Raw genomic sequence first — 27,691 nt, 5'->3', positions numbered from 1 at the left:
CTATCTGTTGGAGTTTTGAGGGTCTCCTGGGATGGCGAGGAGAGTGGTGGCTCATCCTGGGGACAAAGATATTGGTGGTAAAAATATTGGAGGGCAGGGGGTTCATCTGCATGAACTCTGACTGGAGGCAGACATCTTGCTTGGGTCATTAGCAGCAAGACCTGGCCCCATCCAACAGACTCTAGGCTCCAGAGCTGGGATGTCTCAGGGCAAACAACAAACTGGGTGGGGATGCAGCCCCATCCATCAGCAGACAGCCTGTCAAAAGACTTCCTGAGCCCACAGCCACCTTTAAACATGTCCCTTGACATGGCCCTGCCTGCTGGAGAACCAAGACCTACAGCTCCACTCACCACTGGGCAGGCACTGGCCCCTCCAGGGGCCAGACAAACCAGGAAGCCTGACAAACGTCTAGTCTAGCCTCACCCACCAGAGGGCAAGCGTCATAAGGCAGAAAACCATTCTATTGCTTTGTTCTTTGTGTCTATATGAGATGACTGGGTGTCCACTAAACTTATTGTGGTAATCATTTCATGATGTAAGTCAAATCATTATGAAAATGTTAGTTGCTAGGTTGTATCCACCTCTTTGCTACCCTGTGGACTGTAGCTCGTCAGACTCCTGTCCATGAAATTCTCCAAGCAAGAATACTGGAGTGGGGTGCCATTCCCTTCTCAAGGGGATCTTCCTGACCCAGGGATCGAACCCGGGTCTCTTGCGTTGTAGGCATATTCTTTACCATCTGAGCCACCAGGGAAACCCTTAATCTTAGACGATGCTGTATGTCAATTATATTTCAATAAAACTGGAAGAAAAAAATAAACAACTTAAAATTTTTAAATACAAAATTAAAATTTTTTTGAAAAAGAAAACAAGCAACATGCTCCACTTGACTGAAAATTTTTAAAAGGCCAGAGCCAAGCCTCACCTATATTTACATGCCCCGGTAACTTGCACACAACCAGCTTCATTACATAGCAACATGATAAGTATGTCTGGATCTGATTTTAACACTAACTACGTAATTGTCATTCGATGCCTCAGTTCTTTCCACTGTAAAACAAGATTGGGGTGTTAAACTCAAATGCTTTCAGGCCCAGGCAGGTAAAGTGAATCTGTGAGGCAGCCTGAGAGTACAGGGAGGGTACAATGGCAAAAAAGCCAGAGTATTCAGATTCATTAAAACTGTACTGCTCTTCTCAATAACAAGCACACACACAAACTGTTTTCTGATCAGAGTTGGCCATCGGAGCACCTGTTTAAAAAGCTCTCTTAGATTTCTGTTTACTTAAAAATTCTTGAGTCGTCAATTGCTCTGGTTCACTTTCTTTTTTAAGAATGGAGAGAAAATAATGATGGAGAGTGCTAGGAGTGGTGAAAACCTCTAACCGGGAACCCTCATGCAGAAACCACCGTGTCCTTGATACCCATGCTACATGCAGCCAGATACCATGCCTCCTGTTCTCATCCATCAATTAACAGATCCCCCAACAGCTATTGCTAACTTTCAAACTGGAATCAAATACTAAGTTGTTTATTGGAAGGAACCTCAAAGATGTTTGAAGATTTCTGAGTTTATTAGTTTCATGAAGAAAGGCTCTTGTGAGCTGAAGGAATCAGGGTTGTTTGAAATGTTGCCCTCACCCCAGAGACATCAGGGCAACCGCAGAGTCCTCAGGGAGAGTGGAGATGGCTGCCTCGCACTCCTCTAGGCAGAGAGGGCAAAGCCCACCTAGTTGTTGGCCATGTCGAAGACAGTAAAACTCCTTGAGGAAGACATCACCCAGAATCCACAGGGGCTCCCTGCTGGAGGACAGATAAGTGGCCTCAATCCCCAGCATGCAGTAATCATCGTTCTGAAGAGACAGTGGACAGGCCATCACCAGCGGCATTGCAGAGGCCTTGCCCCATGGAAATGTCCCCCACCCTGTGTCCTACGACACCTGGGAGCCCCTGACTTCTTGTTCACCCTCAGTCCTGCCCCTGGGAATTGCTCATAGGTGCCCATTTGCGAGCTGGGACATAGAACAGCCTCTGGGCCCATCTGAGCACATGTGCAGGGACCCTGGGACAAATGTGTACATTGAAGACTAGGCAGAGGGCAGCAGTGGGAGCTGGGGCCTGCCAATGGTGAAGGTGATGGTAGGCAGGCTCTCCACAGAGTCTCAGCTCACCACAAACTGAGAGAAAAGAGGCAACGCTGCAGAACACCTGGGGCTATGGGCCCAGAAAAGGGCCCAAGGCCCCCTTTTCCTGTGGGACTCTCTCCTCCACTGTCCAGCAGAGACTGTTGCAGACACTGGAAGGCCAGGCCTGACTCCCAGGTGCAACACTGACCAACCCTCTGGCTTCTTGACTCCTCCCTTAAACACACCTCAGCTCTCAGATTTTGGGAGTACAGATATGGTCATAAGGAGTTAGGCTTTTCCAGGACCAAATTCTAACCTCAAATCACAGAGAAAAGGCATGGGCACACATTTGCACAAGTACAGTCACACCCTCTCATGTCCAGGTGTGTGTGCACCAGTCCATGTATTCATCTCTCTCTCTCTCTCTCTCTCTCTCTCACACACACACACACACACACACACACACACACACACAGATATTTGCATGCAAGGAAAAGCAAACCAGCTATGGGTACCAAGGAGAGCAGACATGGGGACAGAAGGCTATTCAGAGTAAAGCCCAAAGGTGCATTCCTAGTGAAGGAAGAAAACCAAGTGGAATGGAGAAGTACATTGTGCCCTGACTCTATTTCAAGCAAATGACAGCAGCCAGACTGAGCTGAAATGTGCTCCTAGAACCTACAGTGGACAAGCAGCACCTCCTGACAGCCACTCAGCGCACCCTCACAGTCTAGATGGAGTCAGTGTTACCCTCTCCCTTTTCCCTTCTTTGCATTGGAGGTTCAAGCTTTGTTTCCACTGGTTCTGTCCTGCCAGGGGTTCCGGTCCCCCACAATGCTTCTTCCTCCCTCTCATGAACTCATGCTGTCAGGCTCCTGTCCTGAAGCTACCTGCATGTGCAGAGAAACCCTTGGCTTCTGGTTATTCACATCACCATTCTCATTATCCTGGGCTCCCATTGCCTGCAGGAAGCAGGTCATGAACTGCTGGGGAACAGCCAGCAGGAAAGTCCCTGTATCCACAATGGCCTGGCAGCCTTCGGAATACCAACCAGTGGCCTGGTCGCAATTGCAAACCTGACAGAGGCACCAGTACAAAGAAAAAGTCAGGTGCCTCTTCTGCAATCATGAGCCTTGTCCTTCTCTTATCACCCACCAGTTCAGGAGCTCTAACATTCTGCATCTTCCGGGAAGCAGGGCCACTCTATGACACATCTGCCCGCGTGATGCCACTGGGCCTTTGTAATTATGGGAATAACAGCCTCAGTCTTGGACTGGGGACCTCTCCAGTCCTTGGAAAGCAAAAACTGTGCATGTCTTCTTTAATCCACTTGTGCCAGGTTTTTCCAGTGCTTACCCAGCAATTAGGACATACAACCTGTGATACAAGCACAGGTAAACACTATTGGATTCAAAGAGAGATCACCATAGACTGGGCCTCCAGGAGAGGTTTTGGAGGAGGCAGGAATTAATCCAGGCTCTGAAGTTTGCCTAAAGTTCAAATAAGCACAGAGGAGAAGAGGGGTACACCAGGTGATACAAACGAAAGAAGCCGGAAAGTTATGACAAGGTGCAAGGACTTGATGACATCTATGCTTCAGATCAGGAAGTAGTGGGAAGGCTGTATTGATAGGTAAGGCCTAGGTTTTGTATGGTCTTGAGTACAAGGCCAAGGCATTTTGTCTTTAAACTTGCATGTGATGGAAAATACTTGGCGGCTTTAAGTGTAGAAGTAACAGACTCACAATCGTAAATTTGGAGATCTGATAAGCTTGTGCTCAGATTTTAAAATTCGTGAAATGTGTGACTTTGGATAACTTACTAACCTCCCAGCCTTGATTTCTTTTTATCTATAGAATGCAATATGATGCTGACATCCTTATAGTGTTGTATATTCTTATATGCAATAGTATAGTAAAATATTTAGCATATCTGGAATGTGGAAAACACCAGCGACCGCATTCAATTCAGTTCGGTTCAGTCGCTCAGTCATGTCCGACTTGTTGTGACCCCGTGGACCACAGCATGCCAGGCTTCCCTGTCCATCACCAACTCCCAGAACCTACTCAAACTCATGTCCATCAAGTCAGTGATGCCATCCAACCACTTCATCTTCTGTTGTCCCCTTCTCCTCCTGCCTTCAGTCTTTCCCAGCATCAGGGTCTTTTCCAAAAAGTCAGTTCTTTGCATCAGGTGGCTAAAGTATTGGAGTTTCAGCTTCAACATCAGTCCTTCCAATGAATATTCAGGACTGATTTCCTCTAGGGTGGACTGGTTTGATCTCGCAGTCCAAGAAACTCTCAAGAGTCTTCTCCAATGCCACGTTCAAAAGCCAGATGGTCAATACCAAAATCAGATTGATTATATTCTTTGAAGCCAAAGATGGAGAAGCTCTACACAGTCAGCAAAACAAGACTGGGAGCTGACTGTGGCTCAGATCATGAACTCCTTATTGCAAAATTCAGACTTAAATTGAACAAAGTAGGGAAAACCACTAGGCCAGGTATGACCTAAATCAAATCCCTTACGATTATACAGTAAAATGCAAACTGATTCAAGGAATTAGATCTGATTGACAGAATGCCTGAAGAACTACGGACAGAGGTTTGTGACATTGTACAAGAGGCGGTGATCAAGACCATCCCCAAGAAAAAGTGACAGCATTACTCTTACTGATGATGGAAGTGGGTAGAAATTATGCTGATGGTATAATGAAGTTTTAAGAACAAAGCTGTTCACAGGGCCTAGGAATGACCAACCTGCTGGCATGGCAAAGCTCAGTGGCCAGTTCTAAAGGTTCAGTCAAGAGCTAGATGCCAGCATCTACTGAGCTCCAGGACCACCTCAGCCTGGGGGTTTGGTAATTCTTTAAGAAATTCGTGTCATGAGAGGAACAGGCAATATTGTCATGCTGGGGGACTATGGGAGTGCCCATAATCCCTAGCACCTGTCCACTCTACTTACTCCTGGATGACAATCTGCCAGTACAGCTCCCAGGTGACAGGGGTCCTGACGAGATCACCGGAATAGAGCTGAGTGTCCACGCCTCCCAAGATATAAGCTCTCCACCATACTGATAAGTCGGCTGGCTGGGGAGAAAGGCCAAGGGCATGAGTCCTGCAGCACAGATGGGTCAGGCAGTTCCTCTCTCTCCTCCCCCCTTTCCTCTCTCCTTCAGACACAGAGGAACTGCAGAACAAGGGTGTGCCGTCCTCTCAGCCGCTCCTCAGACTCCACCTGGCTCCAGGTACAATAGAGAGAATTCTCAGAGAAACACCCAAAGCGGCAGAGACTTGGAAACACAGACTGCATCACAAAGGAGAGGACGGGCACCTGAAAACAGACTGTAAGCTTATCCCAGAGAGGCCTTCCCCGACAGGGAGAGGATAAGAAGAAACCCCACTGAGAGTGCCTGGGATGGGGCCTGACAGAGACCCCGAGCGGGCCATGATGGGGACGCTCCTATCAGGGTCATTTTGATAACTAGATAATCTGAAGAGGTTCTAGGCCTCCTGTGTTTACTATCTTGGCCTGCCAGTCATCAGAGTAAGCCATTTGGATCAGGAACCCTGAGGACCATGTGTTTAGGAGTAAAGGATCAGGGAGTAAAATTTGCCATGAAGTTTGAGTCCAGATGAAAAGTACTGGATTTCTGATCAAGAATTTTTAGCTGGAGTCTTAGCTTCATGCCTACCAAAGACTGAACTTGTTTAACATTCACAACATGTTTAAGCCTCCATTTCTTCACTGGCAAAATGGGGCTAAAGGATTTTTCAGATGTCATTTGAAGTTATTGCTACAAGAATATTTTATAAAGCCAGTTCAGTTCAGTTCAGTTCAGTTCAGTCGCTCAGTTGTGTCCGACTCTTGTGCATCGAGTCAGTGATGCCATCCAGCCATCTCATCCTCTGTCATCTCCTTCTCCTCCTACACCCAATCCCTCCCAGCATCAGGGTCTTTTCCAATGAGTCAACTCGTCGCATGAGGTGGCCAAAGTATTGGAGTTTCAGCTTCAACATCAGTCCTTCCAATGAACACCCAGGACTGAGCTCCTTTAGGATGGACTGGTTGGATCTCCTTGCAGTCCAAGGGACTCTCAAGAGTCTTCTCCAACACCACAGTTCAAAAGCATCCATCCTTCAGTGCTCAGCTTTCTTCACAGTCCAACTCTCACATCCATACATGATTACTGGAAAAACCATAGCCTTGACTAGATGGACCTTTGTTGGCAAAGTAATGTCTCTGCTTTTGAATATGCTGTCTAGGTTGGTCATAACTTTCCTTCCAAGGAGTAAGCGTCTTTTAATTTCATGGCTGCAGTCACCATCTGCAGTGATTTTGGAGCCCCAAAAAATAAAGTCTGACACTGTTTCTACTGTTTCCCCATCTATCTCCCACGAAGTTATGGGACCAGATGCCATGATCTTAGTTTTCTGAATATTGAGCTTTAAGCCAACTTTTTCACTTTCCTCTTTCACTTTCATCAGGAGGCTTTTTAGTTCCTCTTCCCTTTCAGCCATAAGAGTGGTATCATTTGCATATCTGAGGTTATTGATATTTCTCCCGGCAATCTTGATTCCAGCTTGTGCTTCTTCCAGCCCAGCATTTCTCATGATGTACTCTGTATAGAAGTTAAATAAGCAGGGTGACAATATACAGCCTTGATGTACTCCTTTTCCTATTTGGAACCAGTTGTTCCATGTCCAGTTCTAACTGTTGCTTCCTGACCTGCATACAGATTTCTCAAGAGGCAGGTCAGGTGGTCTGGTATTCCCATCTCTTTCAGAATTTTCCACAGTTTATTGTGATCCACACAGTCAAAGGCTTTGGCATAGTCGATAATGCAGAAATAGATGATTTTCTGGAACTCTCTTGCTTTTTCAACGATCCAGAGGATGTTGGCAATTTGATCTCTGGTTCCTCTGCCTTTTCTAAAACCAGCTTGAATATCTGGAAGTTCACGGTTCACATACTGCTGAAGCCTGGCTTGGAGAATTTTGAGCATTTTACTAGTGTGTGAGATGAGTGCAACTGTGCGGTAGTTTGAGCATTCTTTGGCATTGCCTTTCTTTGCGATTGGAATGAAAACTGACCTTTTCCAAAGCTAATGGAGGTGATGGAATTCCAGTTGAGCTATTTCAAATCCTGAAAGATGATGCTGTGAAAGTGCTGCACTCAATATAAAGCCAGAGCTGTTATTATAGTTATCACTTCACTTCTGTTCTCTTTATAGTAAATGCTCATGGAGTTTATTCAATCACTCTACAGCTGTGCAAATCTAACACAGCAATCTCTGGATTTACTGAACAAATGTTGAAGGAGCATTGTCCATTTTTAAGAAGAGAGTCATCATATGGCTAGTATGGCCATTATTAAAAATTCTTCCAGTGCATTTAAAATAAAATTCCCCCCAAAATGTAATTACAAATTTTCAGAAATATATGTGGGGTTGTATATTGCACATTATACTCATTGTATAAGGAAACTTTTTTACCTGGGCTCTGTCTGATGTTGAGTTGTCCAAAGCCCCTACAGAGCCTCATTTGATGGGTCCTTCCCTGGACAAGAGTTCTTACCAAGAGAAGTAGAAGCTGAAGAAGGGTTGGGTCAGCTTGTCCCACTGCAGCATGTTCTGCATGAATGCTGGGGTGCCCCTGACCACCAAGCCGGGGTAGGCCATTTCCATAATCCCATCAAAGTTTGAATAGTAGAAAGGGTCTCTGGGCTCATTCTCACTCAGGCCAAATTCATGGTTATCAATGACAATGTTCTGAACTTTGAGTGAGCTAACAGAGAGCTTCACAGTTCAGGTGGGTAAATTCTTCCAGACTTAGGTGCCCAGGGTCTGGGATATAGAACCCCTCCCAGGAGAGGAAGTTGGTTTTTTTCATGCTGAGCTCAAACATGAGGGCAAGGGTGGAAGGGGAAAGGGCAACAGTATCAGTCAACCATGTGTATCCCAGAAAAAAACAGGTAGGTGTTGGGGAAGCAGAGGTAATCATTTTCTGGAGTTATAGTTTCCGTATCCATTTGCAGTGAAAGAATAGTTTTTTTTTTCTATTCTTCTATTTATTTTTCTATTTATAAAACCATAAAATTGGTTTTATGCTCAACAATCCATGTGCAAGAACCACAGAGAACTTTGAGAAGTAGACATGAGGAAATAAGAAAATAGTGAAAGGACAAGTCATCAAATATCCAAAGTGAAACTGTGTGGAGGAGAGAGGGGATTTATTCTAGGTGGTTTCAGGGGGCAGAGTTAAGACTAGGAAACAAAGTCACAGGACATAGCAACCTTAGCATCACATAAAGAGCTTTCTGCAGTCAGGACTGCTGTGGAAGCCTGTCTTGGGAGGAAGACTGAATTACATGGCCTTTGACATTCTTTCCAACTCTTAGCTTCCAGGGAGGTTCTACTAAATTAGTAATTATGGATTTTTCTGGAAGCTTGAGGCTCTAGAAACTAGGAGGCAGACCACAGAGCCTCCACAGTTATGAGAATATCACTCACAGACACAGTGTCATATCCCAGGACCATACTCAGGCTTCCACTCCCATAAGACAGCATATAGGTGTGTCTGTTGAGACTCAAAGTAGAGGACTTGCTGGGGTCGAACCTATTGTGAGTGGCTATAGGAAGATAAAATATTACTGTCAATCATTAATTCCCAAAATACTTGGAGACAACTTACCCTTGACAACCTGGGGTCATCAGACCAAGGATGCGATAAGGCCTCAGCCTCAGCAATTTTGTGCTGTAGACACACTATGTTGGCCACAGCAAAGCCTGTCCCCTTGAATAACATACATTGCCAAAATTCTCTCCAACCCACCATCCCTGAGGGATGGATCTCTTCAAAAATGCCAGGAATTCCAGCGCATGGGAGAGAGCTGGGGAAAGACAAAGTAGAAAGGAATGGAAGCCTCAGTCTGTGTTTGCTGTCTCTCCCCAGAACTGTCAGCACTTCTGAAACGTAGACCAAGGGCAAGACATCCAGATGTTCCCAACTTTAGCAGGAAGAGATCATGTTTATGCAGCAAGAACTCTGGACTTAGCAGTATAAGCCTGTGCTCAATTTGGATGCTGCCCCTCCCACTCAGGGGTGGTAGTGATGGTGGTGTACTCACAACAGGCCTCTGTCTGGCAGTAGGTGGACAGCACCCACAGGTTGGAGGAGCCTGTGTCAAAGAGGACCAGAAAACTTTGGGGTGGTGTCCCAATGCTGATCTCCCCAAAGTAGAAAGACTGCAAAGAAAGGTTTGTCACCCTCATTAAGCAGCCAAGCCTTGTCCAAAGGATGGGGAAGAAGTTGGCCCACTGGAAGTCGCATTTTGCCCACATGATTTCCTTGGGGAATAAGAGGCTTCTCCCACCAATTCTCCTTTCCACCTGGAGTCAAATGTTCTCCGTATTCCACTTTTTTATCCCTAGTTGCAAACCTTTAACCAGCTAAGACCTGGTCTTGAAAGACAATATCCTCTTCCAAAAGTGTTTTCTGCTTTGTAATATCAGACTACTCAAAGAAGGAGAAGAATCGCTGTTTTCTCTTTTCCCAGTGTCTATCCACTGTCCAGCTTTACAGACACATGCCTACATTCACACATGCACACATACCCACTAGTCTCCCCTTCCCTTCCAGTGTTAGATACTCCCACCACCACTCTCCTCCTTCCTGGTCGCATACTTGAAAGGGAGCTAGAGAGTCTAGAGTGAAAGGCAGCATGGAGAGAAGGGAACTTTATTAAGAGGCAGTTTTAGTTCTAGCTGGATTGAGGTCAGCGGTGTCATTTACCTGCCTCTAGTTCCTCTATCTGTAAAATGTGGGATTTGAAATAGGAGATCCACTAAAGTACCTTCCAGCTCCGAGACTCTATGTACGTTAAGATGCCTATGCAGTTATCGTAGCCTCAAGAACATTCAAACAACTGCTCTAGGTTCCTGTGAATCTCTTCAGAAAAAGGAGATTATATAGTGTGTGGAGCCACTGGATATTCTGCCCGGTGGACTTGCGTGTGTTTTCCTTCTTTCCCCTGCAGCTCATTGTTAGGCTGTTCGTCACTCTCTCAATTGACTTGAACACTCCCACTATGAATCGCTTTACTACACAGACAAGGCTGTAGAGAGATGAGCCAGTAAAAAGAGAAAAGGAGGGAGGAAAGGAGGAAGAAAGATGAGAGGAAAGAAAGAAAGAAAGGGAGCTTCTATACTGTTAGCAGCCCTGTGTGCGAGCTCAGTTGCATCTGACTCTTTGTGACCCCATGGACTATAGCCCATCAGCTCCTCTGTCCATGGGATTTTCCAGGCAAGAATATTGGAGTGGGTTGCCATTTCATTTTCTAGGGGATGTTCCTGATCCAGGGATCAAACCTGTGTCTCCTGCAGTTCCTGCACTGGCAGGCAGATTCTTTACCACTGAGCCACCTGAGAAGCCCATACTATTAGCACCAACTCGTAACTTTCAGATACTTTCCACAGGAATATGAAACTTAGGTTCAATAACTAGTACAAAATCAAAGCTAATGAGAGGCACAAGTAAGTATTTAACAACATTCAGAAAACTAAGATCATGGCATCTAGTCCCGTCACTTCATGGGAAATAGATGGGAAAACAGTAGAAACAGTGTCAGACTTTATTTTGGGGGGCTCCAAAATCACTGAAGATGGTGATTGCAGCCATGAAATTAAAAGACACTTACTCCTTGGAAGGAAAGTTATGACCAACCTAGACAGCATATTCAAAAGCAGAGACATTGCCAACAAAGGTCCATCTAGTCAAGGCTATGGTTTTTCCAGTAGTCATGTATGGATGTGAGAGTTGGACTGTGAAGAAAGCTGAGCACTGAAGAATGGATGCTTTTGAACTGTGGTGTTGGAGAAGACTCTTGAGAGTCCCTTGGACTGCAAGGAGATCCAACCAGTCCATCCTAAAGGAGCTCAGTCCTGGGTGTTCATTGGAAGGACTGATGTTGAAGCTGAAACTCCAATACTTTGGCCACCTCATGTGACGAGCTGACTCATTGGAAAAGAGCCTGATGCTGGGAGGGATTGGGGGCAGGAGGAGATGGGGGTCTAAGTTCAGCTCTAACATTCTAAATATTCCTTCTCACTGTTAACTTAGCCTCTGTCCTCAAGAAATGTAAAAAAATAAATCCATACCTCCAGCTGTTAAGTCAGAGAGTGCAAAATACCAGGTGCTTTGCGCACTATAGTTCAACAAACCTACACAGTAATACCATGAGTTGTATTCAATTTTGTCAGCTCCAGCAGCCTTTCTTAGGAATTCACACTTCTCTTACTTCCATTTCCTTCTAGAGAGGCACACTGTGCATTCCCTCTGCCACTTCTGGTTTCAGTGTGGGTACATTACTTAGACCTAGTTTTGGAGCCTCATTCCCCACAGTGTCTGATACCAGGATTGGCACCTGACCCTCATGAGGCCACCAGAGTGTTTCTTGAGACTGACATGGAGTTATCATATGAAAGAAGTATTCTTAACACTGGGAAGATATTTTTTGAGAATTGCATCAGCAATTGACTTGATCAGATGAAGAAGACTATTTGCAAAATTAAAGCAAATAAAAGCAAGCAGAGATTGAATGTGTGTGTGTGTGTGTGTGTGTGTGTGTGTGTAAAAGAGAGAGAGAGATCCAACTCTACTGACCACCCCAGGGCAGGTACAGTGGAGTAAAACAGAAAATGAACATTATTTCCTCAGGCTCTGACTTCACAGTCTGACAATTATTAGCATCTTACTTTAAATTTTGATTCTTTCATAAATTTCTATCCCTGCCATGCAATTCCCGAAGGACTGTGTACCACCCCAAAACCCTCTGAGGTGGATGTAGTAACGGAAAGGACTTTGGAGACATTTTCCAGAAAGATAACATGTGGTTTCTAAACATAAAAGAAGGGTTTGCACGGATATGTGAATCGCCAAAAGGGCAAATGTATGGCAAAGACAGCTATTTACCCCCCAATACCTGACCTTACTATTATATATTTCATAAGCATAAAAATCCTAATAGTTACCTCAGATAAAACCAATATTTCTCAGGTTTCATGTCAGAGTAAGTTCACTTTCAGAATAAATTCACAATAGAACACGTAACTTCAACACTGAACTCTCCTCTGCCCTTTTCCCTGTAACCAGTACAGGTAAATCTTGACTGTCCACTGATCTGTGTTGTGAGATAGATGATGAAGCTGGAAGTCTCAACCAGTTTATATCTAAAAGATAAGTACCAGGAAGCTTATAAGTTAGAATTCTTTTAAACACATAGGTAAGTATAAACTTCCAGGCACATTTTATTTGAATAAGGCACATGCAGAAAAGGGGACAGAAAAAAATCACAAAGATTCATCAGAAATATTTATTGTCCATATAGGAGCTGGTGGGAAAATCTTCACCTCTATCTCTTCTCTGCGCTAAGAATGTCCAATTAAATATATAATCCCTAACCTTTAAGGAGATGAGGGTAGGGTTTATACAACAAGTAGGAGAAAAACTCTGACAATTCAGTGTCCAGAATGGAATGTAATTCATCTCTATTCTATCAGACCTTACTGCAAACACGGAGCCCTTTCATCCAACTGCCCTATCAAAGCACATGCATGCATGCCCACGCACACATACATCTAATCTTTGATGTTCTAGCTTTTCTTAAAGTCACATTGAACTTGTTATTGCAGTAATATCCTCCAATTTATTTATGCCTCCATGTATCCACTTGGATAATTTCCTACCATTCTACCTCTGGGCTTGGGCATTTGACTTGCTTTGACCAATGGAACAATACTAAATACGCTTCAGGAAGAGATTTAAAAATTAATTGCCTATTGGAGCTTTCTCTCTTGCTTTCTAGTAACAATGAAACCACAATCTTATAAACTAGCCAGATGAAGAATGGGAGGTCGCATAAAAAGAGACCTCAGTCAGCTCAGCTGAGGCCATGATAAACCAGCCTAGCCCACCCCAACCCACTAGCTAACTGTAGATGCCTGACCCATTCCAACCAGGACCAGCTAAGACCAGTTCAGAACATACAAACCACCTAGTTCTTCAATTAAAAAAAAAAAATGAATTCTTAAAAAAATACACCTAAACACAGCCTAAATTACTTACCTCTAGAATTATGAGCTAAATAAATATAATATCTGCTTTGTAAGATACTAAGTTTTGCAGTTGGTTTGTTTTGCAGCTTAACTGATTTGTGATATATGCTGTGGCAACATGGTCCTAGGGCCATGTGTCTACACATGTATGGACATATTTTCATAAGACCTTTAAAGTCTAGGAGGTGCACTTCCAAAATAAAAGATAACACTGATGGCAGATCTGACACTTACTAGCATCATTGTTTCCCAGAAGAGGAGGGCAAGAAATTGATCCTGTGTCTATCCTAACTTATGAGGGTCAATCATGCCCAGAAAAATACTCCATAGGTGGGTAACAGTGTGGAGTACAGGAACTGGGGTTTATGGAGGGGACCCAGGAGGAGTATGCAGGTAACTTAAAATATACTGATTGCATCTTTCCCTCCACCACCTCTTTTCTTTTTTCTTTTTTTTTTGGCCTTGCATGTGGGATCTTAGTTTCCCAACCAGGGATCAAACCTACGTCCCCTGCACTGGAAGGTAGATTCTCAACCACTGGGCCACTGGAAGGCAGATTCTCAACCACTGGGCCACAAAGGAAGTCACCCCTCCACTACTTCTTGTGGAGAGAACAGGTGAAGGTGTTTTATCACAGATAACTAAGACTTCCAAAGTAGGGAATATAACTGGAAGATACAACTCCCTCCTCCTTTTCTCAGCACCCTTCAGCAACAAGGAAAACTCTAGAGGAGATTTTGGCTCTGATCATCAGTGAAGTCAGCAGTGTTCACTGCAGAGACAGAAGCACATAATCAACACTGGAAAATATCAGGGTGGGACAGATACAAATTCCCTCCTTCCAAAAATTACAGGAGGGGAAAATGACCTTGAAAGAAATTGACAATTCACGACCATGGGTCAGTTCAAGAAAAGAACTTCAGAGAACTCAGTTGGCTTCTTACACTTAGTTTATTCAAGATAGAAGAGATTAACTCACTATGACCTGGGGTCTGTTTGCCCCAAGAATGATGCATGAACGGCTGGGCACAGGCAGTTTCTGTCAGGGGACCAAGAAGAAAAGATAAGGGCTTCCCCCAGCTTCTGCCAACAACAGACTCTAGGATCCTTTATTCACAGCAGAGTTTTCCAAGTTTCTTTACAGAGAGGACTCACTGGAAGGGTTATCAAGTCATCCCAAGAATGAGTCCATCAGTGGGAACAAAAGGGTTGTCAAAAGCAAGAGGAGTTGTCCAAGGAGGTGAGATGACAGAGCCAGAGAGCAGCACCCACTTTTCAGCTTCTGTCTGAAGACCAAAGTAACCCACCAGGCCTCAGGGTCCACCTCAGAGGTCAAAGTCTCTCCAGAGTCTCAGCCCTCCCATCAGGGGTGACTGTCATCTTTCCGGAGGGAGTGGTCACCTTCTCAGGGACTCCAGCCTTCCTTCCTGGGGGTGTGACCTCCTGTCCAGTCTGAAGGTGCACGGGACCCACAGCTATCCCTCCAGGGCTCACCGCCAGATGGCCCACAGTGGTCAGGGGCTTCTCTCCAGGGCTCTCAGTCTTCCCTTCTGGAGCAGCAGTGCGCCTTCCAAATGATAGAGGGGTCCTTGTAGGGGTTGCAATCTCACCTCTGGGGGTTGTGGTCATAGTTGCAGACTTTCTATGAGTCTCAGTGGCCACAGCCTCTCCTCCTAGGGGCAAAATGCCCAAACCAGTGGTCAAATCTCTGGTCATAGTTGGCATTTCAGGGCCAATTCTTGAAGAATTCACAGCAGTTGAGAACCAAAATTTTGGTGAAGGAGTTGAGCTGAACTCTAGAAGAAATCAACAGAAGAAGGTGAGACTCCTACCTCTTCCTTCCCATCCTGTCACTGGCAGAACCAGAGCTGCTCCAGGGATGAAGCACCAGCTCTCAAACCAGAATCAGGGGATTTCTGAATGCACCCACTTGTCGACACAGATAAAGTCTCCGCACACAGAAGCCTGGCTCCCCTACTTCAATGTATCAACATGATCCCAGGCACCCATGGACACTCAGTGGGGTTTGCCACATTTCTGGTTGAGGGACCCGAAGCAAAAGTCTGCCAGTTCTCTAAGCTTAAGCCTTTGCTTTGACTTTTGCAACTGATATGTATTGAGTGTTCTGGTTGAGGGACCCCAAGCAAAAGTCTGCCAGTTCTCTAAGCTTAAGCCTTTGCTTTGACTTTTGCACCTTGAGCAAGACCTTACCCCGAAGCCTATTCCTAACCTGTGGAATCCACAGGAAGAATCTTTCGTGTCCCACTTTTGGGAAGCACAAAGTCCAGGCTGAGGCAGCCCGCTTTCATTTCACATCTCATTTAGTTTGTATAATACTGACATGAGTATAAGGATTATTCCCATTTTGCAGATGGGAAAACAAAGCTCAGAGAGATTAAATGGAGCATGCATTCAAACCAAGATTAGAAAGCAGACTGGCCTGGCCATCAAAGCTTATTCTCTTCCTTCACTGTCATTTTGCCACAGCAAAGCCTTTAGATCTTACAGAAGGGACCCACCCAGTTGCTGCTTGTGCAATTACCAATCCCAGCTTCCAAGTCATAGCTACTCACCATCATTCACCAGGAGATTATTCAACGTGTGGACAAGGGGGAAAGGGCCAGTGCCGCAGAAATTGCCCCTGAAGTCATCCAGGTCCAATGTCCACACCATGGCCCCCCCAAAATGCTCTCTCTTTATGAAAAATGCCTGAAAAAAGGAGTGGTCAGTCAACCTGCTGTTCTCACCATCCTCCAGACTGAGTACAATGGCAAAATTAGATGGACTCTCAGAAGGCAATATAGCAGGATGGTTAGCCACATAACCTGTCTTTGAATCTAGCCTCTATTGCTTATTAGCTGTGGCATCTTGAAAAAAAGTTACATAAACTTTATGTATCTTAGTTGCCTCCTGTGTAAAAAAAAAAAAAATGGATAATAACATTTCCAACATTTTTAGGATCCAAAGAATTCCTACACGCACATGTTACAACATGGATGGAAGTGGAAGACATCATGCTAAGTGAAATAAGCCAGTTACAAAAGAACAAATACTAAGATTCCACTCATAGAGGCTCTTAGAGTAGTCAGATTCATAAAGATGGAAGGTAGAGTGGTGATTAAGAGGAGGTGTGTGAGGGAAGAGTGAGGAGCTATTTAATGTGTGTGGAGTTTCCGTTTGCGAAGACAAGAAAGTTCTGGAGAGGGATGTGTGATAGTTACACAACAGCGTCAATGTACTTAATGCTATTGAACTGTAACAAAAAGTAAGTAAAATGGTAAATTTTATGTTATGTATATTTTGAAACAACTTGAAAAAAATTTTTTAATTCCCACATGTAAAATATTTGGAGCAATACTTTGCACATAGTAAGTGTTCATAAATGTTAAGTACTGTCTGACTTCCCAAACTGCTAATTACCATTATCATCATACTGAACAGTAGATATTGCTTTATATTTTTAAAAATCACCTCAACATACCTCATGCCAAAATGATGCTATAAAAGAGGAATAGAACAGATAATATCATATCCTTTTCACAGATAAGTAACATAGTCTTTGTCCATGATTTTTTAAATCACAGATATAACTAAAAGGCAGAGTTTAGACCCCAAACCAGGTTTTATCATTACTTTGCAAGCACTCTCTGTGCTGGCGGAAAAGGCAGACTCATATGCAAACATCTGCACGACGGAAATGGCTTGGTCAAATCGGTTGGCTCCTTTCTGAGGTTTAATTTCCCCAAATGTAAAATAAGACAGCAAAGCCTAATTATTAAGCTTGACACTGTGAAGATTCTGAGATTTTCTCCTACTTCTAAGCTAAACTGGGCTTCCAAAGTGCCACTAGTGGTAAAGAACCTGCCTGCCAATGCACGAGGCGTAAGAGACTTGGGTTTGATCCCTGGGTCGGGAAGATCCCCTGGAGGAGGAAATGGCAACCCACTCCAGTATTCTCGCCTAGAGAATCCCATGGATAGAGGAGCCTGGCAGGCTACAATTCATAGGGTCACAAAGAATCAGACATGACTAAAGCAACTTAGCATGCATACATAGGCTAAATTAACCTGTTCTATATGTACATACACACACACACATACACACACACCAGACCTCCAGATCAAAAAAGTGACCATTTCTACTCGCAGTAAAAAGTCAGATTAGCACCTGGAGTTTGCTCTCCATTCCCCAATTGTCCAAAGAGTGACATGGAGGCAACCAGACATTCACCTGCACGTGCAGCAGAGTCTGCACCACAGGAGAAGAATCCCACAGTTTCGACTCTCAAGTGACACAGGAAGCAGGCACATCTTGCCCTCCTGCCCTCTAGAGAGACCCAGAGCTTGGCTCTGGAAAGTAAACAAGGCCTCTCTGGGAAGATTTTACAGTCCATGCAAGTAAGGAGATGACTCTGGGAGAGAGGGGAGGGGAAACTTTCTGTTTAATTACAGCTGGTCTATTTGCTTTACTCAGAATGCCTGGACAGTGCTGGAACACTGAGAGATCCAGGGATTACTGCCTCCCAGTGATTACCTGCAAGGTTTCTTTCAGCTGAGATTCTGTGATGAGAGCTCTTAATTATTCTTACACTGGGCTCACGTCCACCTCTAGCTTGGTAAGGCTCTATAACTGCCCCTCAAAGCAAGGCCACCCTGCACTGCTGGCTTCTGGCTTTCCCCAGCAAGGGGGTCCAACCCCTCTCTTCTGTTTCCTATGGATCATATATTTAATTCCACCAGGGTCACTGACCTTTTTTGTGTCTTCCGTTTCCAAACCACAGAGTAAGATGCTGGAAGCTGAAAGTCATGCTCTCTACCTCTCTCCCCAGAGCGGGTCTCACCCAGGATTACAGGAAGTCACAGTGACTCTTCATGATAACCGCCATATTATCTCTGCTTTCTACCGCAAATGTTTCCCAAACAACAACCAACACCAGTGACTTCCACATCACTTATGAGAGGAGACACTGTGACATCCTTCTACTTATAAGCCCCGACATCCAGGCAGTGACAGACTTCTGACAACTGCTCACTCATCAATGGTCTCTCCTCCCAACTCCCTAGTCCAGACCCTTATCATCTCACACGTGCACACTCGAAGTGCCACATAGATTAGAGGAGGATCACAAGGGGATATACTGCAAACAGTTTCCAGATTCTTTCTAAGACCTGATGAATATTCAGGGTTGGAACTAAGAATTTCTACATCTATTAAGTCTACATCTAATCTAGGTGATTCCAAGCAGAGGCAGGTTAAGGAAACACTGGAACATGTCTTTTCTGTTTTAATTCACTATTAAAAAAAAAAAACTCGCCAGGTTCAATATCATAGACCACTGTTGATATGGGGTGCAGTGGTGGTGACAATTACTAAAGTCTAAAGATTTCAAACTCACAAATCATATACCTGGCTCAGAAACCTGATTTTGCCTGAAAATGCATACAGGATGAAGGCCAGACACCTTCATCAGCATTCAAGTGTCTCCATAAATCCTCCTTTTTAAAATAAGATGATTGGGGCAGGTTTGATTGGGAAGCTCCAGTTAGATCTGGTATGCCTAAAACTCATCTAATATAGTCATTCTCACCTTCATTCTCCATGCAGTACACACACACCCATACACACACACAAACACACAGTACAGACAAGGGCCTCACAGAAGCCAGAGGAAAACTATGCTGGAGCAAGAAAGGACCAAGGTCTCACCTTGTAACCGAAGCTGATGGCATCATCATAGCCAACCCACTCCTTCCCCTTGAAGGCATATGGGACATACTGATCATTAATCCAGCGCTTCTTCGCTCTCTGGACAAAAGAGCAAACCTGCCAGGAAGATCCCCAGGGTAGTTCCATGAAGTGCCACAGAGGGAAGCAACAGCAAGGAAAAAGAACCCAGGAATCCCGCACCAGGGGGTGACAGGAAGGCAGACCAAAGAGGGGGTGTGGAAGCCACTCACAAAGGACCTCCTGTCTATTCCAAAGAATCCCTACTACTGAACATTCCTTCCATGACATCTGTGATGGATACACAAAAAGAACACTAAGGAGTGGGGGACAGCCTTAAGAAAACAAACCAGGGTTTGGTAAAATCAATACCAAACTACTACAGGAACAAACCTGACCTTTGACCAAACCTGTTCCTTTCTCAAAGACTTTTTATGAGTAAGTGTCTCCTCTGTTTACTAAAACCAACATAAACTGCCCCATCTAGGCAGTTATCAAACTAACTTTTGAATCTATAGTAACTGTAAAGGCCTAGAATGCAGGGAGAGCTAGGTTATTATAATCAAGAAAGCACTGAGTGTGGATTGGTTACCCAGCCCTGAGCTGGAGACCATATGCTACAAAGATGTAGACACGTTCAACTTGGGCTGTCGAAGTTAAGGTGTAAAAGTCTTTCCTTTGGAGGTCGGGGTGGTCATTAAAAGTTTATCAAAATCTCTTTCACGTAATGTCCTTCAAGAACACTCCCTCGACTATGTCATCACGCATAACTATGCTTCACTGGATTAGCAGGGAAACATCTTCAGGAGCCAGGACAGAGCAGAGACTGGAGAGACACCAGCACCTCCACTACCACCACAGGCAAAGACACAGCTCGCTCTCTGGTGTCGGCTGTCCTCTGCCTAGAAGGTCCTTCCCACCCATCAGGACTCTGACTGTCCGTCACAGCTCTGCACAGAATTCACCTAATCTAGATCCTACAGCCATGCAATCCATGCCTCTTACTATCTTCCCTTGTGTTTCACATTGCCCTGGGTCCGTGGCTCTTTCCTCCACTAGAGCAAGCTTTGTTGAGATGGGGATTAGGGGGTGGAATTGAGGTAGAGGAGAAAGAATCTGTCATGAGGGATGTCTTTGAATCATTTCAGAATAATCTACTAGTGAGAAGGAAGGAATCAGGGAGAAGAAACAATATTGAGAAAAAACAAGACTGGCCAAGAGTGGCTAATGACTGAAGCTGGGTGAAGGGCATCTGGGAATCAGGGAATAAGAGGATGTTATACTATTCTTTTACTTTTGAAAATGTTTGAACTTTTGAAAAAAAAAAAATATATATATATCTTGTAAATATTAATTAGGTTCATTTAGGCCATATAGTAACTCAGGATTGACTTAAATATTATTTAAGAATCTTCTAAAGAGTGAAATATCTGTCCCCCTCCATTCAGACTTCACCCAGTCCCTCACCTCTTACAAAGGACTCAAATAACTTTTCCAAAAGAAAAGAGAATACCCCAGAGACTGGATGTCCCTTACCACAGCAAACCACCTCCTTGTCCTATCTCTAGCCCTCAGTCTTGCCTTGGTCCCTTGTCCCTGCTTTGGCCCTGGGCTCGGGTGGGGGAGCCCTAACTCACAGACACAGGTTCCCGTTCCCGTCACCTCATAATAAGCCAAGAAGCCAGCTTGCTTGGTGTACTTCCCTGGAGATGCTGGTCCCACAGCTCCTGCCCCGAGCTCATTCTGAGAGGCTCTGAGGAGGTGAAAAGTACGTCCATAGGTGGGGAGCCCCATGAGGAGCTTCTCGGGGGGGACCCCAAGCTGTCGCCAGTAGCTCATGGCATATGCCTGTAGGGAGGAAGAACACAATACCTCCTTGTCACCAAGAGCCACTGGCCTGGCTCAGGGGTGCACGTCTGGGCTGCCTGACAGCTTTCCTTTTCTTACCGAAGATTTGGGGTCTCCAGGCAGAGAGAACAGAGGGCTATTGTGTCCTGTGACCTTTTCCCAGCTTCCATGTAAGTCGTAAGACAAGACGCTGATGAAATCCAGGAGTCTGTAAGGGGCAAGAAGAGGAAGTATGAACATCATGCTAGCTAGACTTTCACAGCACCAAGTAGCTAACTAGCTGAACATCGGCCACCCAACACCGCTGCCGTCTCTGCCCATGAGGACTGCCCAAGCTGTGCCCTGCATGTGAGAGGCTGCCCTAGAACACACAGCCAGTGAGGGACAGCAGTGTGTCAGGACCTATGCCCTCCAGAGAGTATCCAAGGGGTCAGACCAGGAAACAAAGGCGTTCTGGCTGATACAAGCGCAGCAGAGGTCTGCATGAATAACATGTGTAATCAGACAGCATAAAAGCGCATCCATCTTTCTACCATTCCAGGAGCCACTGGAACCCACCTCTTCCAGAAAGCTTTCCAGATGGCAAAGTGCAGTTGAGCCTTATCAGGGCACAGTGTAGAGGCTAGCATGGATCATCTAATTTAATTTTAATTTAGCCAATTTAGCCACAATTGTCTCTATTTTAAAATGAAGAAATTGAAGGACTTCCCTGGTGGTCAAGTGGGTAAGAGTCTGCCTGCTAATGCAGGAGACACGGATTCAGGCCCTGGTCTGGGAAGATTCCACGTGCCCCAAGCCCATGCGCCACAGCTACTGAAGCCCAAGCACCTAGGGCCCGTGTTTCGCAACAAGAGATACCCACTACAATGAGAAGCCTGTGCGCTGAAATTAAGGTGCAGCCCCAATCGCCACAACTAGAGAAAAGCCTGCACACAGCAACAAAGATCCAGTGCAGCCATTAGTGAACACATAAAATAAAGAAGTTAAAACTCAGACAGTTACCTAATTTGTCTAAGGTGACCCAGCCTGGTGAAGATGAACTCCCTCAATCCTGCATGGCTCTAAGACCAACACTAGGCAACTCCCTCCACTGGGGTCCACCTTTCCTGCCTAACCACTCTCCATTGAAACCACGCTCCCTAAATAAAATCACATTCAGAAACATCCCCATTCACCTCTTGTGTTCTGCATCTAACTCAGCTTTCATATCTGTAAATACCTGATTCTTGAGCTTTGAGAAAATTAGTAAAGAACTGGCATTTCCTGAAAGTTATATGCTTTCTTGGGGCTTCCCAGGTGGCATCAGTGGTAAAGAAGCTGCCTGCCAGTGCAGGAGACATAAAAGACATGGGTTCGATCCCTGGGTCAGGAAGATCCCCTGGAGGAGGGTATGGCAACCCACTCCAGTATTATTGTCTGGAGAATCCTATGGACAGAGGAGCCTGGCAGGCTATACAGTCCATAGGGTTGCAAAGAGATGGACATGACTGAAGCAATTTAGCATGCATGAGCATTCCTTGACTGATTTTGTGATTTGGGCATGAAGATCTCTGCTCTGAAAACAGGCCCTGACTTGGCATTCCTGTTTTTATTTCAGAGGCAGTAGTTGGTAATTCACATATGTCTCTGGTGCCAGCCATCTGGCACTTGGTGCACATCCACAGGGGACTCCAGGAAAACAGAGGCCAGGCCCCTGGATTCACTCCTTGAGGCCCAGCTATGGGTAATGCAGATCTCTACCCAAGAGGATGCTGTGGTGTAGCCTGATGCTCCATCACTTCCCTCTGATCTCCTCAGGAAAGCCTGGGCTACAAGGAATAATCCTTGTCCCCACCTACATTCCTGCTAGGCCCACCTCCCATAGGTGTTCTCACAGCAAGGCAGGAAATCGAAGCTCCAGGACAGTGCTGGGCACCTCTGGGTTCTGAGTCCAAGATGCCTTCTTCCGTCCAGTGTTCCTCCCCCAAACACCAAAGAAGGACCCACTCACCTACGCAGAAGGCGTGCATCATATGCTTTCTGGATGACGTGGGGGTCCCCAGAGACGGCAGCAGACAGCAGCAGCCTTGGGCGCATGGTGAGCTGGGCCTCATTCTTGAAGGCCTGCAGGAGCTCCTGGGAAGAGAGAGGCAAATGAGAGAAATGGATAAAGCAGAGTGGAGTCGGGGAAAGTAGGAGTCATCCGGGAAACAATCTTCTGCAATAACAGAGCCCCTGGAGCCAGGAGAGTCAGAAACAGGCCCTGCCCACAGGCTCCTGAGAAACGGGGACGTGAGCCAGTGCGGTAAGTCGCTGAGCAGAGGGCTGGCTGCAGGTCCAGGAGCAGAGTTCAGCAGCCTGCCTGAGGGAGTCCAGTGGATGCATGGAGAAAGTGTCACTCAGGCTGGAAGGCTGGGGCCAGGCCAGTGGTGACCAGGGGAAAGGCCTCCACAGGGCCCCTGCTCAGCAGCCCTCTGTCCACACCACTCTACTGTCCAACCCTGGTCTTAGGCTCCTCCTGTGCCCGGGGCCCAGACATGGTCAAAATAGAATCACTTCTGGATTCAGGATCTGCCAAGCCAATCTTACCTCAAGTAAGAAGACAAAGGTCCAGCGGTCACGTGCGGGGCTGCCTCTGAGTCCAGGGTACAAGAAGAAGAGGTCCAGACCATCGAAGCCATGTGTCCTCAGGAGGGCGATCACTGAATTGACAAACCTTTCCCGGTTGGAAAATGTGGACAGCATCTTGGTGAACCTGCAGGGGGAACAGGGATGAGGCCAGGAGTGCTTTCGGCATAACCATGCTCCCCCCAACCACTCCCCTGCAAGGTTCTTTGGTTCACATGTGACTACGGAAAGGAACGCAGAGCTTTGAAACGCTCAAACCCTCTTAAAGCTCTACCAAGTCCTGGACTTCAGGCTCCAGGGAGGATTAGCAAACCACCCCTGCCCCTGCCAGATGGAAACAACACTCAGCCCGGGGTAGAGACAGTGGTTCAGAACAGCTCTGCCTCTGAAAACCTGGTTACTCCTGGCCAAGTGCTGACCCTCTGCCTAAACAGACAAGGGGAGGGAAAATAAGCCAAGGGCAGGTATTTCCAGAAAGATCTCTGAGCTAAGGGGCCCATAAGGTGGCAAAGAGGGCCAGGCTCTGACCAGGGGTTCAAGAGTCTCTGCTCTTCTATTCACTGGCTGTTTGACTATTTTCTATTTTTTGTAGTATTTTCTCTTCCATAATGAAGACCCTATTGGAAAATCTTTAGTATAGTAAAGCAGAACTCTAAGTAATTTGGAGCTAGTCCTACATGCAATATTAACCAGATTCAGATTTAGGCAGGCCTGGTTCCATTACCTGATCATCACCCCAGCTGGTCACCTCACAGGGACACCTGGGTGAAATACGGTAAGTTCCCTAAGCCCTCTCTCGTGCTTTTTTCCCTACAAATCTGGAATGCAAACAGCCACTTTAATCCTTTCCCCTAGCAATCATGAGATAGTGAGTGTAAAGCTGGCCTGCTCCCCTGACCCATCACCTCAACCCCACCCCAGAGATGAGACCTAACAGCACAGACTCACCTCGAGGTGCCGAAGTTCCACCCCCCGACGGACAGCAGTGTTTTCAGCCCCCTGTTCCTGTGATGAGGGACAGAGTCGGTGAGCTGGGTTCTCATCAGTCATTTGGGGAACAGTGGGAAGTAGTGGGGATGGGAGGAGGGGGAGGGAAAGGGGGCAGTGGGTGGAGTAACCTAAGGGAGAAAGGAGCAGAGCCAAGGAAGGGGAAGAAGGATAAAAGAGACAGCAACCAACCCCCATAAAGGTCATCACACCCAGGACCCCAGGTTGTCCAAGCCCCGCAAACTCCAAAATCGCATGACAGTCCCACAAAAAGGAAAAGAAAAAGCAGCCTAAATTTTCTCTTCACTCACTTTCTTGCTCAACAAATGTTCATTGAATAATTAATATGTGCCTCTGACTGCTTTGGGCTTCTCTGGTAGCTCAAATGATAAAGAGTCTGCCTGCAGTGTGGGAGACCAAGGTTCGATCCCTGGGTTGGGAAGATCCCCTGATGAAGGAAATGGCAACCCATTCCAGTATTCTTGCTGGGAAAATCCCATGGACAGAGGAACCTGACAGGCCTCACTCCATGGGGTCGCAAAGAGTCAGACACAACTGAGCGAGTTCACTTTCACTTTTCACTTTCTGACTGCTTTAGGTGCTTGAACACAGCAGTGAACAGACGGACAAGCTCCCTGCTCTCCTCTCTGGAGGCTGTGCTCTAGTGACATGGATTTTCTCTGCCCTTCTACAACCATGCACACAGTGACAGACCACTCCCTGCAGAGGACAGCCCAGGAGGCCTGGGGAGAGAACACTGAGCACCAGCTCTCTGCTGGGCGCTGACCCCGCCACTGGTGTACAAAGACCATAGATACCAGCCCTTCCCTTGGGGTTCATTTGCAGGTGACAAAGGGCAATGAAACACTAGCATTTGTGAAGCTTTTGTGATACGCAGCTCTCTCCAAAGCATTTGAAAATAGAATCCTGAGCACTGGGCTTGAAGGGTGAGTTCAAGGGGTGCAAGGCAGAGAAGAGAGAGGAGCATATTCTAGGCAGGGGCAGAGCAGCCACAAGGGCAGGGAGGCAAGGACGAGCTCAAACTGCTGATCAATGGGGAACTCCCAGAGCAGGGACACTATAGAGAGCCCTTGACAGGAGGAGGGACCCAAGGATCAGAGGACAGGTGACGACTAACAGAAGAAAAGACTTACTCCTCTTTACCTGTAAAATACAGCCCCCACACACACAGTGAACACACCTCTCCTTGAGCTTGTTGAACTCTGGGTAGAGGATTTTCTCATCCAGGGGATCCTTAGGAACAATCTGATTGTTGTTCATTGAAGCAAAGGCAAATACTAGGTGGGTGCAGAGAAAGGGGTCCAGATCCCGGGGCAGGATCGAGGCAGGGCTGGGCCGACTGAATGCCCAGTTGGTGAAATAACACACCAGCTTGTGGGCAGCACCTGGCAGGGGACAGCAGGCATTATTGATAGAAACCAAGTGAGGATGGAGCTCAGCATCCACAGCAGCATGGAGACTTCTCTAGAGGCCAGTCCACTATAACTCCCACCAAACACATCCCCTCAAAGCTACACTGAGGGCAGGTCCATCCCCCACTGCTAGGGTCCCCCAGGGAAAGAAAGCCTCATGAAACCGTGGTCAGAATGGACCCGAGAGTCTGGATCCTGGCAGAGAAGACCCAACAGTGATTGAGAATTTTGCTGCTGAGCCGCACTGGGTCAATAATCCCCAACACAGAGCCAAGGCAGGCACAGGGGACACTGGATCTGGAGCAGTTCTCAGTGGACACTCTCCCCGGCTCTGGAGAGGACCAGTTTCCTCACCATCATGGTGTTTCAGCACAAGGAGCAGCCCTGCAGGAGACGAAGGAAGAAACACATGCAGATTCACGGGCACACCCAGAGTGACACACCCAGCTCACCCTCCAGCTCCCACAAATGCAGACACACACACCCTTCCCTCCTTCCTCTTCTCTACACAGAGTGGGTGAAGCCAGATCTAAGCTCCTTTCCACTCCAATATACTCTACATGCAGACACACAGGCTTTGCATAGGGACAACCATGGCACTGAAAGTCCCAGCAAGGTTCAGGCCAGTGGTTCTCAACCCTGGAAGTGTTAGTCACTCAGTCATGTCCGAATCTTTGTGACCTCATGGACTGTACCCCACCAGGCTCCTCTGCCCATGGAATTCTTCAGGTAAGAATACTGGAGTGGGTAGCCATTCCCTTCTCCAGGGGATCTTTCTCATTCAGGGATTGACCCCGAGTCTCCTGCACTACAGGCAGATTTTTTACTGTCTGGGCCATCAGGGAAGTTCTCAAACCTGGATGCTAATTTAAAAGTAGTGATATCCTGGTTCCTCCCTCAGAGATTCTGATTAACTGGTCACAGGTGAGAAAGGTTGAAAACCACTGCTCTGATCACTTCTCCTTTCACTGTGCCCTGCCCACCTCTACCTAATCCAGGCCCCCAAGTCCCAGGATGCTCCTTTGGGTAACAGCGAGACAAGCTTATGAAGCCTGGCACCTCCTGAACTAAGAGACATTGAGGGGCTGGGACCCACCACACTCACCAACACACAGCAGCAGCTTCCCCATCTCTGTGGTCTGACAGCTGCAGGCCTAGGGCTTGAGCCCCTTTATATGAGATTCCCCAGGTACAACTTTGGGACAGCCACACACACACAAAACCAGTGATTAATAGGCAGCTGCCCAGTGTCACAGTGACCCCAGCATCTCCTGTTGTCCCGCCCAGCAGAGCCATAGTTCTCAGATCCAACAAAGGAACAACTCCCTCTGACACTGGCATAGACGGGGTGTCCACCACCAGCCCTGGTGAGGGCAGGGCAGTGCTCAGCCCCTCTTCCTGTAATTCAGCCCCACATGGACTGAGTATGAGGAAGAAACACTGAAGGGCAGCAGGAATCCTACTGTTATGAGATTAGTGATTTGGAGGGTTGCATAGTGTAATGTTAAAAAGTCTCAGCTATGGATTCTGCCAGGCCAAAGTTTGAATCCCACTGTCAAGAAGCATAAGTTCTAGCATCTTGAGCAGTTAGTCAGCTCTTTGAGCTTTAGCTCCCACACTTGTAAAATGGAGGTAACACTTGAACTCACCTCATAGGGTTTTATATGATTTAAAGAGAGAAAAACTGTATGAAAAACTGTGAGTTCAGTGCTTTGCATATATGAGGACCCAAATCCCACGGACCAGGGAGCCTGGTGGGCTGCAGTCCATGGGGTCACGAAGAGTCAGACACGACTGAGCAACTTCACTTTCACTTTTCATTTTCATGCATTGGAGAAGGAAATGGCAACC

The 27,691-nt window shown here is 46.3% G+C and overlaps 1 protein-coding gene and 1 pseudogene across 1 annotated transcript; both read right to left on the bottom strand.

The window, feature by feature from the left end:
* Positions 1 to 1,708: 1,708 nt before the first annotated feature.
* LOC128045536 (pepsin B-like) lies at positions 1,709 to 9,459 on the bottom strand (annotated as a pseudogene).
* Positions 9,460 to 14,448: 4,989 nt separating this feature from the next.
* On the bottom strand, positions 14,449 to 26,970 carry OVGP1 (oviductal glycoprotein 1). The gene is made up of 11 exons (XM_052637088.1): positions 26,946 to 26,970; positions 26,195 to 26,224; positions 25,609 to 25,813; positions 24,369 to 24,425; positions 23,382 to 23,547; positions 22,804 to 22,928; positions 20,913 to 21,021; positions 20,628 to 20,813; positions 18,948 to 19,064; positions 15,815 to 15,950; positions 14,449 to 15,037 (listed from the first exon to the last, which is right to left on the bottom strand). Exons 1-11 carry the CDS (start codon positions 26,968 to 26,970, stop codon positions 14,574 to 14,576), a joined length of 1,620 nt encoding a protein of 539 aa, XP_052493048.1. The 3' UTR covers positions 14,449 to 14,573.
* Between the last annotated feature and the right edge of the window lie 721 nt (positions 26,971 to 27,691).

Source organism: Budorcas taxicolor, chromosome 3 (genome assembly GCF_023091745.1).
Source record: "Budorcas taxicolor isolate Tak-1 chromosome 3, Takin1.1, whole genome shotgun sequence".
Taxonomy (NCBI): Eukaryota; Metazoa; Chordata; class Mammalia; order Artiodactyla; family Bovidae; genus Budorcas; species Budorcas taxicolor.
This window is presented reverse-complemented; position numbering and strand designations above follow the sequence as displayed.